The 12,244-nt window shown below is 50.8% G+C and overlaps 1 protein-coding gene across 21 annotated transcripts in view; it reads right to left on the minus strand.

The window, feature by feature from the left end:
* Positions 1 to 5,583: 5,583 nt before the first annotated feature.
* Mical3 (microtubule associated monooxygenase, calponin and LIM domain containing 3) overlaps positions 5,584 to 12,244 on the minus strand; it is a 201,824-nt gene continuing 195,163 nt past the window's right edge. For 18 of the 21 annotated variants that reach the window (XM_031383246.1, XM_031383254.1, XM_031383248.1 and 15 more), the window contains 4 exons: positions 11,910 to 11,975; positions 9,581 to 9,680; positions 8,967 to 9,040; positions 5,584 to 8,886 (listed from right to left, as the gene is read on the minus strand). In XM_031383246.1, coding sequence (XP_031239106.1) covers positions 8,702 to 8,886; positions 8,967 to 9,040; positions 9,581 to 9,680; positions 11,910 to 11,975 — 425 coding nt within the window. In that variant the 3' untranslated portion in view covers positions 5,584 to 8,701. The remainder of the gene's footprint in view (positions 8,887 to 8,966; positions 9,041 to 9,580; positions 9,681 to 11,909; positions 11,976 to 12,244) is intronic. The other 3 variants (XM_031383261.1, XM_031383267.1, XM_031383265.1) reach the window with 1 other exon arrangement.

A 12,244-nucleotide genomic window follows, 5' to 3' on the forward strand; every position in this document is an offset into this window, starting at 1 on the left:
TTTGAGATAGGGTCTTAAGATGTAGCCATGGCTATTCTGGAGCTCATTGTGTAGCGAGGTTGGCTTCTACCTCAGAATTCCACCTGCTTCTGCTTTCCCAATTACTGAGATTAAAAGTTAATGTTTAATAAACTCCATACCCACTGTGATCCATCTCAGCGTCTCCCTGAATCTTCACCTGAGACCTTTTACTGGGAAGGTGAAAGGTGTTTAGGGGCTGGGCCAGTCTCCCACACCATTCCCAGGGTGCCTTCATCCCATGCTGTCTGTAGCTTGAAACCCTGCTAGAAGAAAAATCCTGGACCAAGGTCTGGGGGGCTGGGGGTGAGGAGGTCCCTGTCACTTGCATCTGAGATGCAGTGACAGAGCACTCTACTGAGGTGGCACTTTGTCCTCTGCTCTGGGGAGGCAGGATAGGTGGAGCCCTGGTGTGACTCAACCTTCAGTAAGTCAGAAGCCCTGTGTGGGATTTCCCAAATTTTATCCCCTGGCAGTGCCTTGGGACTCTTTGATCTGCTCTAATAGTTACCAGGGAGGATGCCCAGATCAAGGAAGGAAAAACAGAGAGAGCTGGAGGGCTGGCTTCTCAAAGCTGGATAAATGCCTCTCCCTAGGGTCTGGCCACAGCTCAGACGAACTCCTGGGGAAGAAGTGGAAGAATGGGGCTGGCTTTTCCAAAGAGCTAGGCCCTTCAACATTTGCCCCAAGGTGGATCTGATCATGGCCCACAGACCATCTTCTGTATTGCTCTGCTCTTTCGAAAGCCATATCTGTCTGTCTGTCTATCCATCATATTTATTTTTCAAGCTAGGATTTCTCTGTGTAGCTCTGGCTGTTCTGGAACTCACTTTGTAGAGCAGGCTGTCCTCAAACTCAAAGATCCCCCTGTCTCTGACTCTTGAGTTATGGCATTAAAGGAACTAAAGGTGTGCACCATCACTGCCTACTAACTTTTTTCTTTTGTAAGGCTTAAGCTGGTCTAGAAGACAGTATGCGGTGAGGAAGACCTCCTGCTTCAGCCTCCTGGGTGTGAGCAATCATGCCTTTTGTCTTTGTTATTGATACATGACGTGGATATGCTATTTCTGCCTGTAGTTCTGTTATGGGACTTCCCCATATCAAATCAAAACCCTGGCTCCCTTCCTTTCCTTCACACTCTGCCCTGGGATCCAGATGTCCTCGGGAATTCCAAGAAAGTGAGCAGGGACAGCTCCTGGGCTGGGCTCCGAGCAGGGCCAGACTGGTATGTGACTGTGACTCAGAGCCTGAGAGAGAGAGGCACACAGTACACTGCAAGTGGCACTTGCTGTTTTCTGTCCCACCACCATTTGATGGGGCAAAGACTTAGGAGAGAGAGAGAGAGAGAGAGAGAGAGAGAGAGAGAGAGAGAGAGAGAGAGAGAGAGAGAGAAGTTCAAGATCAGTCAGCTGGATAGTAGCCAGCCTGGGGAGACGCCCAGTCAGATCCTAGGGCTTTTCATGTCCCAGGGCCAAGTGACCTATAAAACATTTCCTCCTAGAGAGACACCGAGACTCAAAGGATCATCATTAGTGAACGTAAGAACAAGAAGGGCCTGGGTGAAGCCTCCACTGGCCTGGAGGCAAAGGGGACAAAGGGGTTTTAAACCACCGGCTCACAATTAAATATACGACATATATATAACCTATATACAGTATCTCTATATGGGGCATCTGTATATATGTATACAGGTTTATATATATATATAATATATATGTATGTGTATATATGTATATGTATGTGCATATATATACACCTGTGTATATGTGTGTATATATATATATATATATATATATAGGATATTAAAACCCATTATATAATAACAATTTAAAATAATAAAGAGTATTTTTAAATTTAAGTTTGCATTTATTCATGGGCATGAGGGATGAGCATATAGAGGTCAGCTTTCCTCCTACTGTGTGTGTGTCTGAGGAATGAACAGGGATGATTTTGCCTACTAAATCTGAGCCCTCTTGATGGCTGCACTATTGGCTTTCAGCTTCCAGAAAGAAAGACAACAAATAAGAGGGCCTGTCTCAGGGTGGGCCTCCTACATGGCTGAAGGCAGGGGTCTGAATCAGTAATGGGAACTTCACGGGACCCTGATTCATGGTTCCTGTATGGCTGCTGTGGTCCTGGGAAAAGCAACCTTGGGCTGACTGGTGAGTGGTGCTGGCCCTGTGAGTCAGCCCGATACCAGACTCAGAAGGAAACAGTGGGTTAGGGAGGTTGCAAAGGGTCCACCACAGGTTTGAGGTTCTAGCACGACCTTGAAGCCTGGGAGCTGACCAGGGATGTCTGGATGTGGGTGGCCTCCGACTTAGCTGCTGGTGGGTTAAGGTCCGATGACTAATGACTTGTGATGACTTCTATTTATTTCTTTGTTCTTTTGATTTTGAGAGAGGTTCTCAAGTCCTCCAAGCTGACCTCACATTTGCTACGTACCCAAGGATGAACTTCCTTCAACTTCTGATCCTTCTGCCTCACCCTTCCTGGCCAGGTGTGTGCCACCATGCCCGGGTGTATGAAGGGCTGGGCTTTGTGCGAGACCAGCACTCTACTATCTAAGCTGTGCATGTTTTAAATCATCCAGAAAACTCACATGTGTGATTTCAATGTTTTAGAGAGTCTCACTCAACATCATTTACTTTGGTTTAGCTGCGTGTTTGTATGTGTACCATGTACATGCCTGGTGGGTGCCCTTGCAAGCCAGAAAGAGGCTGTCAGATTCTCTGGAACTGGAGTTACAGATGATTGTGAGCTGCCGGGTGCATGCTGCAAATCAGAACTCTGCGAGAGCAAGCAAGTGCTCCTAACCACTGAGCCATCTCTCCTTATTTCCATATTTTAAATTGTGTGTGATGTATCTGTGTGGGGAACATATGCACCTGAATACAGTGCCTCTTTCCAGCCAGGATCCAATATTTTTAAATTAACCCCCCAAATTTCTATATAAGTAAAGACTGTGTAACTTAGGGCTGGAGAGACGATTTGGTAGTTAAGAGCACTTGCTCTTACAGAAGACCCAAATTAAGTTCCCAGCCCATGTCAGGCAGCTCACAACTCCAGCTGTAGCTGTCGTTTCAGGGGGCTCTGACCTCTCTAGTTACTGTTGGCACCTGTACTGAACACTCATAGACCCACTGACACACACATACACAAAATTTAAAACAAGATAAATATTTTACAAGAGTTGTGGAATTCACACTTTCAGTTAGAAACTCCTCGGTCTTCCACGTGCCTCTGTCCCTCTCCTTTCTCCCCTCAGGCTCTGCAGAACATTCGATACCTCATGTGGGCAGCAAGGTGTTCACACCAGAGGGCTGTCTCTTACTGGGAGAGGCTTGGCTACTCACCAATGACAGGGAACAGTCTCTATTAACAGAGCCACAATCCAGTCTGGGAGACCAGACAGAGGTAGCCTGAAAATGCATCTCCGAACTAGTAACACCACCTTGCAGTGAAATCTTACACAATGACATAAGAATGGGGTCATTCTTATGAAGAATGAGCTGGGGTTCCTATGTTAGTATTTTATGGCCTTCTGTCAGGAGGCCTCTATAGAGAAAAAACCCTTTCTGAATTTTGAAGGTCCTCCCTGGGTCAGGAAGAAGGTAGCCCCCATTTCAGGCTTCTGTGGCTCCTGTCACAGAAAAGATGCTCCTAAAACACTCCCTGGAAGCTTCTCCCGGAGCCTCCATACCTACATGCTCCCCAAACCTTGCCTCTCCAGCAACAAACAGTGAAGGGGGGAGCCCAGTTTGCACCTCTGTACAGCTGGAAGGTACATACCTACCGTCTGAGGCTGACCCAGGCTGAGCATCCTTTTTTTTTTTTTTCGAGACAGGGTTTCTCTGTAGCCCTGGCTGTCCTGGAACTCACTCTGTAGACCAGGCTAGCCTCTGCCTCCCAAGCGCTGGGATTAAAGGCGTGTGCCACCACCGCCCGGCAACTCACTTTTCTTTTTAAAGATGTATTTTATTTATTTATTTTATGTGTATGAGTACACTGTAGCTGTATAGATGGCCGTGAGCCATCATGTGTGTGGCTGCTGCTGGGAATTGAACTCGGGACCTCTGCCAGCCCCACTCGCTCTGTCGTGCAGCTGTCTTCAGACGCACCAGAAGAGAGCGTCTGATCTCATTATAGGTGGTTGTGAGCCACCAAGCGGTTGCTGGGATCCGAACTCAGAACCTTTGGAAGAGTAGTCAGTGCTCTTACCCGCTGAGCCATCTTGCTAGCTCACCACTCACCTTCTTACAGGGGCCCATATCCATTTTTCTCTCCGCTCTTCTGACAGGAGTCACCTGGGCTGGCGGAGGCCAGGAGTGCTGGTTTCTTGGGTAGAGCCGGTTTCTGCCTGCCTGCCTAAAGCTACCATTTCCTGCCACCTGGGGATGAAAGTGTGCCCAACAGCCATACCTGTTTCTCAGCTTTATCTCCCGTGAAAGCTTCTGGGGGGCGGGGGGGGGGGAATGATGGCTGACCAGGGTGCCCACTCAGCTGTGCTTCCCTTTCAGAAGGACAAAAGATGTGACCTATCTCTCCTGAGGAGCCCAGGGCTACAGTCTGTCCCTCCTAGGCTGGTTATTTCTAGTCCCCTCCTTTCTTATCTCCCATTATGCATGGGCCCCTGACCAGTGACTGGACTTTCTCTCTGAAATAGCTGGTGACCCAGCTGTGGTGCTGTCAGTCCTCTGAGCCACATAACTGCCATTCTGGGGGGTTCATTCTCACCCCCTTGTAAAAGATGATCCCAGCTAGGTTTGTTGATGGCTCATGCCCTCATGGAGGAGTGGGAAGAGTACCAGAGTACCCAGTTGTGGCCTACTACCTGTTGTACACAACTCTGTCTTCCTTATACATACTGGGCCCGGGGCAGAGCTGGTTATACAGGGAGGATGAAGATAGGGGAGGGCGACTCCATCTGTGTGGCTACAGGGAAGCCCTTCTCTCTGCTGGGCAAAGTCTTTCCAGGTGAAGTGTTTTTGTGGGGAGAACCCACACCCCGGTAAGGGACCTATACTCTGTAGGGGAGCCCAATAAACATATTGCTTCTCCAGAATGAACTCTGGTGGAATCATGCCTTGGTTTGTCATTGGGACCTTAAGAATTTTGGCAACACCAGTCTGTTTTTTAGAGATAAGGTCCTGGAACTCACAATGTAGACCACGATGGCCTAGAACTCACAGCGATCTGGCTACCTCTGCCTCCTAAATGCTGGGATTAAAGGTGTGTGCCACCACCAACCCGAAGCAACACCTCTCTTTAAGAGACTGGCTCCGGCTTCCTGGGCCATTACTCAGTGCTTCTTATTAAGCAGGCTGCTGTGGAGAATTCTCAAGTTCCAGCTACTGATGATGGTTAAGTCAGGATAACACAGAGGGATTCAAAAATCACAAACCAAATGAAAAACTCTATTCTTTGAGAATCCTTGTCTGTACACACTCACCTATAATCACCAAATGATTTGTGTTGATATCACTCACCTGAAAGGTAGGTGATAAATATGTCTTGGCTCAATGCCAAGAGCAGAAAAATTACTTCAGAAATACATTTTTTTCATTTCTTTAAAAAAACAAACAAACAAAACTTTATTGCGGATAAAACAGACCATTCCCTCTTGTGGGTCATGTTACCATTTTTCAAATGAAAAAAAATTTAAATGTGGTATTGGGGATTGAACCATGGGCCTTCTGCATGCTGAACACACATTCTACCACTGCACTATGTTCCTAGCACCCCCGATATTTGCTGCCCCGCCTCTACTCTCCTGTCCCAGTGAAAAATACCTTACTTGTTTTTGTTTTTTTGTTTTTTTTTTGTTTTTTTGAGACAGGGTTTCTCTGTGTAGCCCTGGCTGTCCTGGAACTCACTCTGTAGGCCAGGCTGGCCTGGAATTCAGGAATCTTGCCTGCCTCTGCCTCCCAAGTGCTAGGATTAAAGGCGTGCACCACCACTTCGGTAAATATCTTAGTATCTATAAATACCTTAAGTCTATAGCTGCTGGTCAAATTACCTTAAGGATGGCTGTTGGGGGCAAAAATATCAACTGAGCAGGATGGGAACCTGGGTTGGCCATGCTCTTACTTGGAAGTCATGGGTTGCCTTCTGCTTATGCTCCAGGGATAGAGGCTAGAGCCTCACACACTGTCCTTAGCCTTGAGTTTGGGTTTACTCAAAAGCACTCTAGCATTGCATGTATGAAGTGTAGACATCCCTCTCTTCCCTGCCTTCAAGTGAAGACATAACCCCTGGGAAGAACGCATGACTATCACTGTATGCATTTCCAGAGGCGGAGAACACTGGGCCACTGAGATCAACTGCAAACTAGTGGTTACAAACTGGGAGCCTAAAAAAAGTGCTCTGTGAGAGCCTGAAGTCCTCATGCTGTCATGACTGGAGAACTGGGGGACATCTCCTAAGGCTGGTGCATTTCTGAGGCCTGCCTGCAGTGTTCTGCCCACTTTCTAATGACTGCTGGAAGCAGTGTGTGCTTTGGAGAGATCAACACATCATGGCTGACCAGGACAGAGGTGGAAGGGAACATCTGGTGCTTCTGCTCTGAGGCCACCAGAGATGCAGCATGCCCCTACATCCTTCTTGAGTCAGTCAGGAAATGGTTTCCTTGTTCTGGGTTAGCAGGAATGACAGGGCTGAGCTGCATGGGACTGCCGGTGGCACTGTGGAGGAGGACAGGGTCAAGAAGAAGGCCACACAGGCGATGAAGGTCCTGTCCAAAGTCCAGTTTGATTGGCAGATTGTGGTTGAAAATGGAATCCAGAACATCCTCCTCTGACGGAATAAAAATAGCAATACCGCCATGTCGGAGACCGGGAAGTGATGATGTCAGAGCCGTGGCGGTTGCTAGCAGCACATCTGGATTTCCACAGGAGAGATGGCAGCTTTTGCGCAAGGTGAAGAGTTTAAGAAGACAGCTGTTTGCTCCTCTGGAGTTGGGTGGATGGATGTTCAAGTTGAGGCACGGTGTGGTTCCCACGGGAAGTCCAGGGTCAGTGTGGGCCCTTGGCTGTTGTGTGCACTAGCCCCTCCCACAGGCCCAGCTGGGGTGCCCTTTCCAGAATGCACTGGTCCATGTGCTGCTGCTGTTTTGAAAGAGAAGCACCCTGGCCCCACTCGCTGGTCTCTGGCTGAACCACAAGAAATGAACAGCTTGGTTTATGGATCTGGGTACACGGTGCTTCCTGGCTCTTGCCATGCCAAGCCAATCCTGGTATAGGCAGAGAAGATTGGAGCGGCTGGTATGTTGAGGTGAGACCAGCACATATATTCCTGTCTAGCTGGGTAGAACATTTTCACCAGCCAGCCTAAGGACAAGGTCACACACTACTTGGTCCCAGCAAGCATGACGAAGGGCTAGCCTCAACCTTGTACATAGGTACAGGAGGTAAAACCTTGGCAGCAAAATTAGACGAAGGGGGTTCTACAGAGCCAAGATCCCCAAAAGACCAGAAGAGCCTGTCTCCAGGCCTGGCCTCCTGGTGCTGAAATGCATCCGCACAGAGAGGCTATTCTCCTGGAAAAGGTCCAGTGGCAATAGAACAGGGTGCTGGGTGGAGGGGACAGAAAAGCTGTGAGCAAGGACCCACAGGGCCAACCAGGCCGGTAACACTATTAAGAAGGCTAATAAATAGATGCATGGACAAGAATCAGGTCAGCTTTGCATCAGGCTGCGTGGGACGTACAAAGACCTTGTCGTCACTCCCACGCGCAGGTGACAGGCAGTGTCTCTTAGTAAAGGTATAAAAATGATGTTGCTTACTTTCAAGTATTAAAAAAATAAGTTAATTGACAAAAAAAGGGTCCGAAGTGGCTGAGTGTCTGGCCAGGCTGACAGTCTCGTTTCGATGTGCAAACACAGGAAAACGCCAAGGAGAGCCATCTCCTGTAACTGATGTGGGTGCTGACCAGGGGCTGTGCCTCTCTGTCAACAGGGGTGGGCTGGGGTAGGGTGCGGGTGGGGGAGGAGGTGGGGGAGGGGTTGACAGGTAGGGTCCTCCTTCAGCTCTCCCAAAGTCAATACTTTCCAGTGTCAAAACGGTTGTGAACTAAAAGCGAAACACAGCAATCCGCGGGCTTCAGGCCACTGTCCATGTGAGAGGCCCGGGGCACTTGGCCACTGGGGATCCAGTGTGTGGTGGGGCAGGCCCCTCCTGCACCCTCCTAACTTGCATAATGAACCTGCCTACTTCCCCTGCCCAGGCAGGGTGAGCATTACCCCTGTGGGGGCGTTGCTCCCTGCTGGCTCTCCGCAGCCCTTTCCTGAAGAGGCCGGCCTCTGTACTTTCTTTGGTGGTGCTTCAGGGAGCATGAGGGCAATGGCTGCTCTGCTCTGCAGGTGCTCTGTGGTGGCAGTGGCTCTCAAGAGGAGCCACTTGAAAGAGGTGCCAGGCAGCAAGCCCTCAGGGACCTGAAGGCGTTTTCCCCCTGGGGCACACACCAAACACACCCATCTCCTCCCTCCTGAGTGGGAAGTCTGGGGGGGCCCTCTCCTTGGAGGTGGAATCACCTCAGATGAGAACCCTGGGGTTTTCCCACAGCGTGGTGTCTGAGCACGGCCCTCCAGGGATGCCAGGCCTCTTCTGAACCTGGATCCAGTGGTCTAGGAGAACACAGCCGGGTCAGGTGGGTGCCAATCTACCAGACACAATGGCCGGCAGGCTCAGGACCAGTCCAGGCTGAAGCCCTTGCACAGCATAGCAGCCTCCAGGTCCTTGTCTTCCTCTTTCTCCCTCAGTCGCTGCTCCTCCAGCAGGGCCACCAGCGAGTCTCTCTGCTCCACCACCTCCAGCATCTCGTTCAGGATCGTCTTCTCCTCTGACAGCTCCTCCTCTGTCTTCAGGTGATCTGCCGAGAGGCTAGAGGCATCAGGTGTGGTCTGGGATAGTGGCCCATGTCACCTTCCTACCCACATGCCCTCTGCTTACCTTCCACGGCCATCCGTTCCCTCAGCTCCTGCTGCAGCCGACTCTGCCGGTCTTCTAGCTCCAGCTCCCGAGCACTGAGACAGGGAGACACAGCAACAGTGACTTGGAGACCAGCTCTCTCACCCTGGCAGACTAGGACAGCTGTGTCTGCTGGGGTGTGCCCTGAACACTGGCACACAGCTGGGATGCACCCCAGACACTGGCACACATCTGGGATGCACCCCGAACACTGGCACACAGCTGGGATGCACCCCGAACACTGGTACACAGCTGGGATGCACCCCGAACACTGGTACACAGCTGGGATGCATCCCGAACACTGGCACACAGCTGGGATGCACCCCAGACACTGGCACACAGCTGGGATGCATCCTGAACACTGGTACACAGCTGGGATGCACCCTGAACACTGGTACACAGCTGGGATGCATCCCGAACACTGGCACACAGCTGGGATGCACCCCAGACACTGGCACCCCCTCCAGCACTGGCACCCCCCCAGACCAGGACACCTGTGTCTGCTGGGGTGCGCCCTGAGCACTGGCACACAGCTGGGATGCACTCCAAGTACTGGTACCCCCCTGCCGTTGCTCCCTAGATCTTGGCTTACTCACAAAATCATCAGCTCTGACTCGTAGCGCACCATGGCGTTTTTCTCCTGCACCAGCTTGAACCACTCCTGCATCAGCTTGGGGTCATCCTTCTTACCCATGCCTGCGTGAGAGACTGAGGGTCAGACGAGGGCATAGTCTCCGTTTGCCCAGCCCAAGAAAGATTGTCACACTGGGGCAAATGTGCAAAGAGCCAAGCAAGATGCTGCCGGAACTGTCCCAAGCCAGGTCCAAAGTTTGCCTACAGCCTTGACAGGGACAGGGCGGGGGCAGGGCGGAGAACGATAGGCCATTGCATCGTGTCTACCCCAGGGCCCCACAGACCTAGACTTTCCATCAAGTCTGAGAAACAGGCACATGTGCGCCACGCCCAGACGTATAACTTGCTCTTAAATGACCTGCTTTTAAGTGTGCTTTTGCCTGGGCAGCTATGCCTCATGCTTTCCCACGCTTTTTATTCTGACTGGAAGACGCCATCTCTTTCATCTGGACACGTGCATACCAGGCAAATGCTCTACCACTGAGCTACATCCCCTGCCCTAAGACAGCCCTTCTTAGCAGGCAGCCTGGCACACACTCCAGCAGACCCTGCGTGGTAGACACAGGGCATCAAGGTGGCTGTGATTTCTCACCAGCGGACCCCGGGGCTGAGGAAGGGAAGGTAGCTGTCCCGAATCAACTTCTGACCCACACTGAGTGTCCATCAGGTGCGGCCACACTCCCGGGCTTAACTACAGCAGGAGCGTGGAGGAAGGACGGGCTAAGCAATCAACCCACCCAGGAAGTAAGAGAGTCCCGTGTCGTGTACAAAGCTGCCCAGTGCCTTGCCTTGGAAGCACACTATCAGTGGCTCTTTGCGCATGTGGACACAAACTTTCTTTAGTGGTTTTCTGTGGGCTGGGGGTAGAACGCGGAGCTTCATATGTGCTAGGCAATGTCCCACCACTGAGCTACACTCCCATCCCAACATTAAGTGGTTTTATACAGAGCTCAGGATGTCTGAGGGCTTCCTGGAGTTAAGTGGTGTTAGACTGGAACTCCCCAAGTCCCCTCCACTTATATGGTGGTGGATGGTCCAGGCCCGAGAAATGCCCTGGCACAGGAGTATGGACGATACTCAGGGAGATGCTGTTCCCATGTCAGACTCTCAATTACTCTTGCCTGCTTCTTCCTGACTCCTTCACAGTAGTCAAAGGCTAAAGCTGAACTGTATGTTGGACGCACGTCAGGCCTAAGCCTAAGTCTTTAGCCAGGGACCACACAGAACTGACACAAGCAACAGTTAGTATCAGGCCCGTGCCAAGCAGACATGCACCCTTGGCCCTGACCTCTACTCTCAAAGACGGGCACCTCCATCTTGGCATGTTGAGCTTGCCTACAGGTCTGGGGGCCCAAGCTCTCCTTCCCCTCACCAATAGACTTGGGTCTTTGGCTTTCAAGCAGCCAACAGCCCAGTTCCACGCATTCCTTCTGGAGGGTCTCTGCACAGTGTGCCCCTGTGGCCATGAAGATGAAGCCCTGAGGCATGCAAGCTGTCCAGAGTGGCAAGCCACGAGCACACCAAGTCCATCCCCTCCTTCCCACCTCCCAGCGTGTAAAGACTCCAAATTCTACCAGGAGACGTTGGGATGCTGCTCATGAGCCATGTTGGAGCTCGGTCATGGCTGATGAGCAAGGGGATGGGGCAGGGTGGGTGGTCACATGTGAGAGCCATGGAGAGCGGAGAGGAAAAGAGGTTAGCAGGGGTTAGTCATGGCCACACTCCCTTCCCCTGCCCACATGCCTTGTCAATGACAATCTTATCACCACAACAGACTTCAAAATCAGACAAACTTAAAACAAAACAAGACACACTCAGCAAGACACAAGGTAGAGAAGTTTGGTTTTTAGTGGTTGGAGGAAAACCAACAGAACTCGGGGGCCATTTGTGTAGACCAGTCTTTGTAAGGACAGTATTCCTTGACTCCATCAATACAAACTGCTGTCACAGAGGGGGTTCGTCCCCTCTTCCTGGCCTTCTATATGCTGGCCTTCAGCTTACCAGCCCCAAGACCCCCCAAGTACCAACGGTAGACAGGACCGCAGGGGATCTGCAACCTGCAGACACTGGAGCCACAAGCTCTCGGGCTTCTGTCTGTTCCCATCCTCCCTCAGACAGTCGAAGGGATACTGTGCTTTGTAAGGAACTGCCACATACTCATGACATTCTGACGTGGGACTATCAGGGGTCAGAGAGAGGAGGGACGCTTGCTGGGCCTTGGCTCCCTGTTGGACTATGGTGGCTGCGCGGCCTCTCGGAGGCAGTGGGGAAGAGTGGGCGAGGTTACGTTACCTTCCTGGACACAGCAAGGGCAGAAGGAGAGAGGTCTACGCCGTGGAGTCCCGCCACTGGGCTCAACTTCAAAAAGGACCAAACAAGGAAGAGGAAAGAGGAAACAGAGACAGACAAAAGAAAAAAAAAAAAAAAGGAAGAGGGAGAGGAGAGGAATTTGGAATTTGGAGGTGGAGAGGGACGGGGAAGGTGAAATAAAAACAAGCAGAGGACAAAAACAGAAAAAGTGAGAAAGGAACAATAGGAAGAAAGGAAAAAATCCACAAGAATGGAGAAGCGGAAACAGGGGGAACAAAGTCTACAAATGAATTAAGTCCTTTTTTTTTTTTTTTTTT

The sequence above is a fragment of the Mastomys coucha genome, unplaced genomic scaffold (genome assembly GCF_008632895.1).
Source record: "Mastomys coucha isolate ucsf_1 unplaced genomic scaffold, UCSF_Mcou_1 pScaffold20, whole genome shotgun sequence".
NCBI classification, from domain to species: domain Eukaryota; kingdom Metazoa; phylum Chordata; class Mammalia; order Rodentia; family Muridae; genus Mastomys; species Mastomys coucha.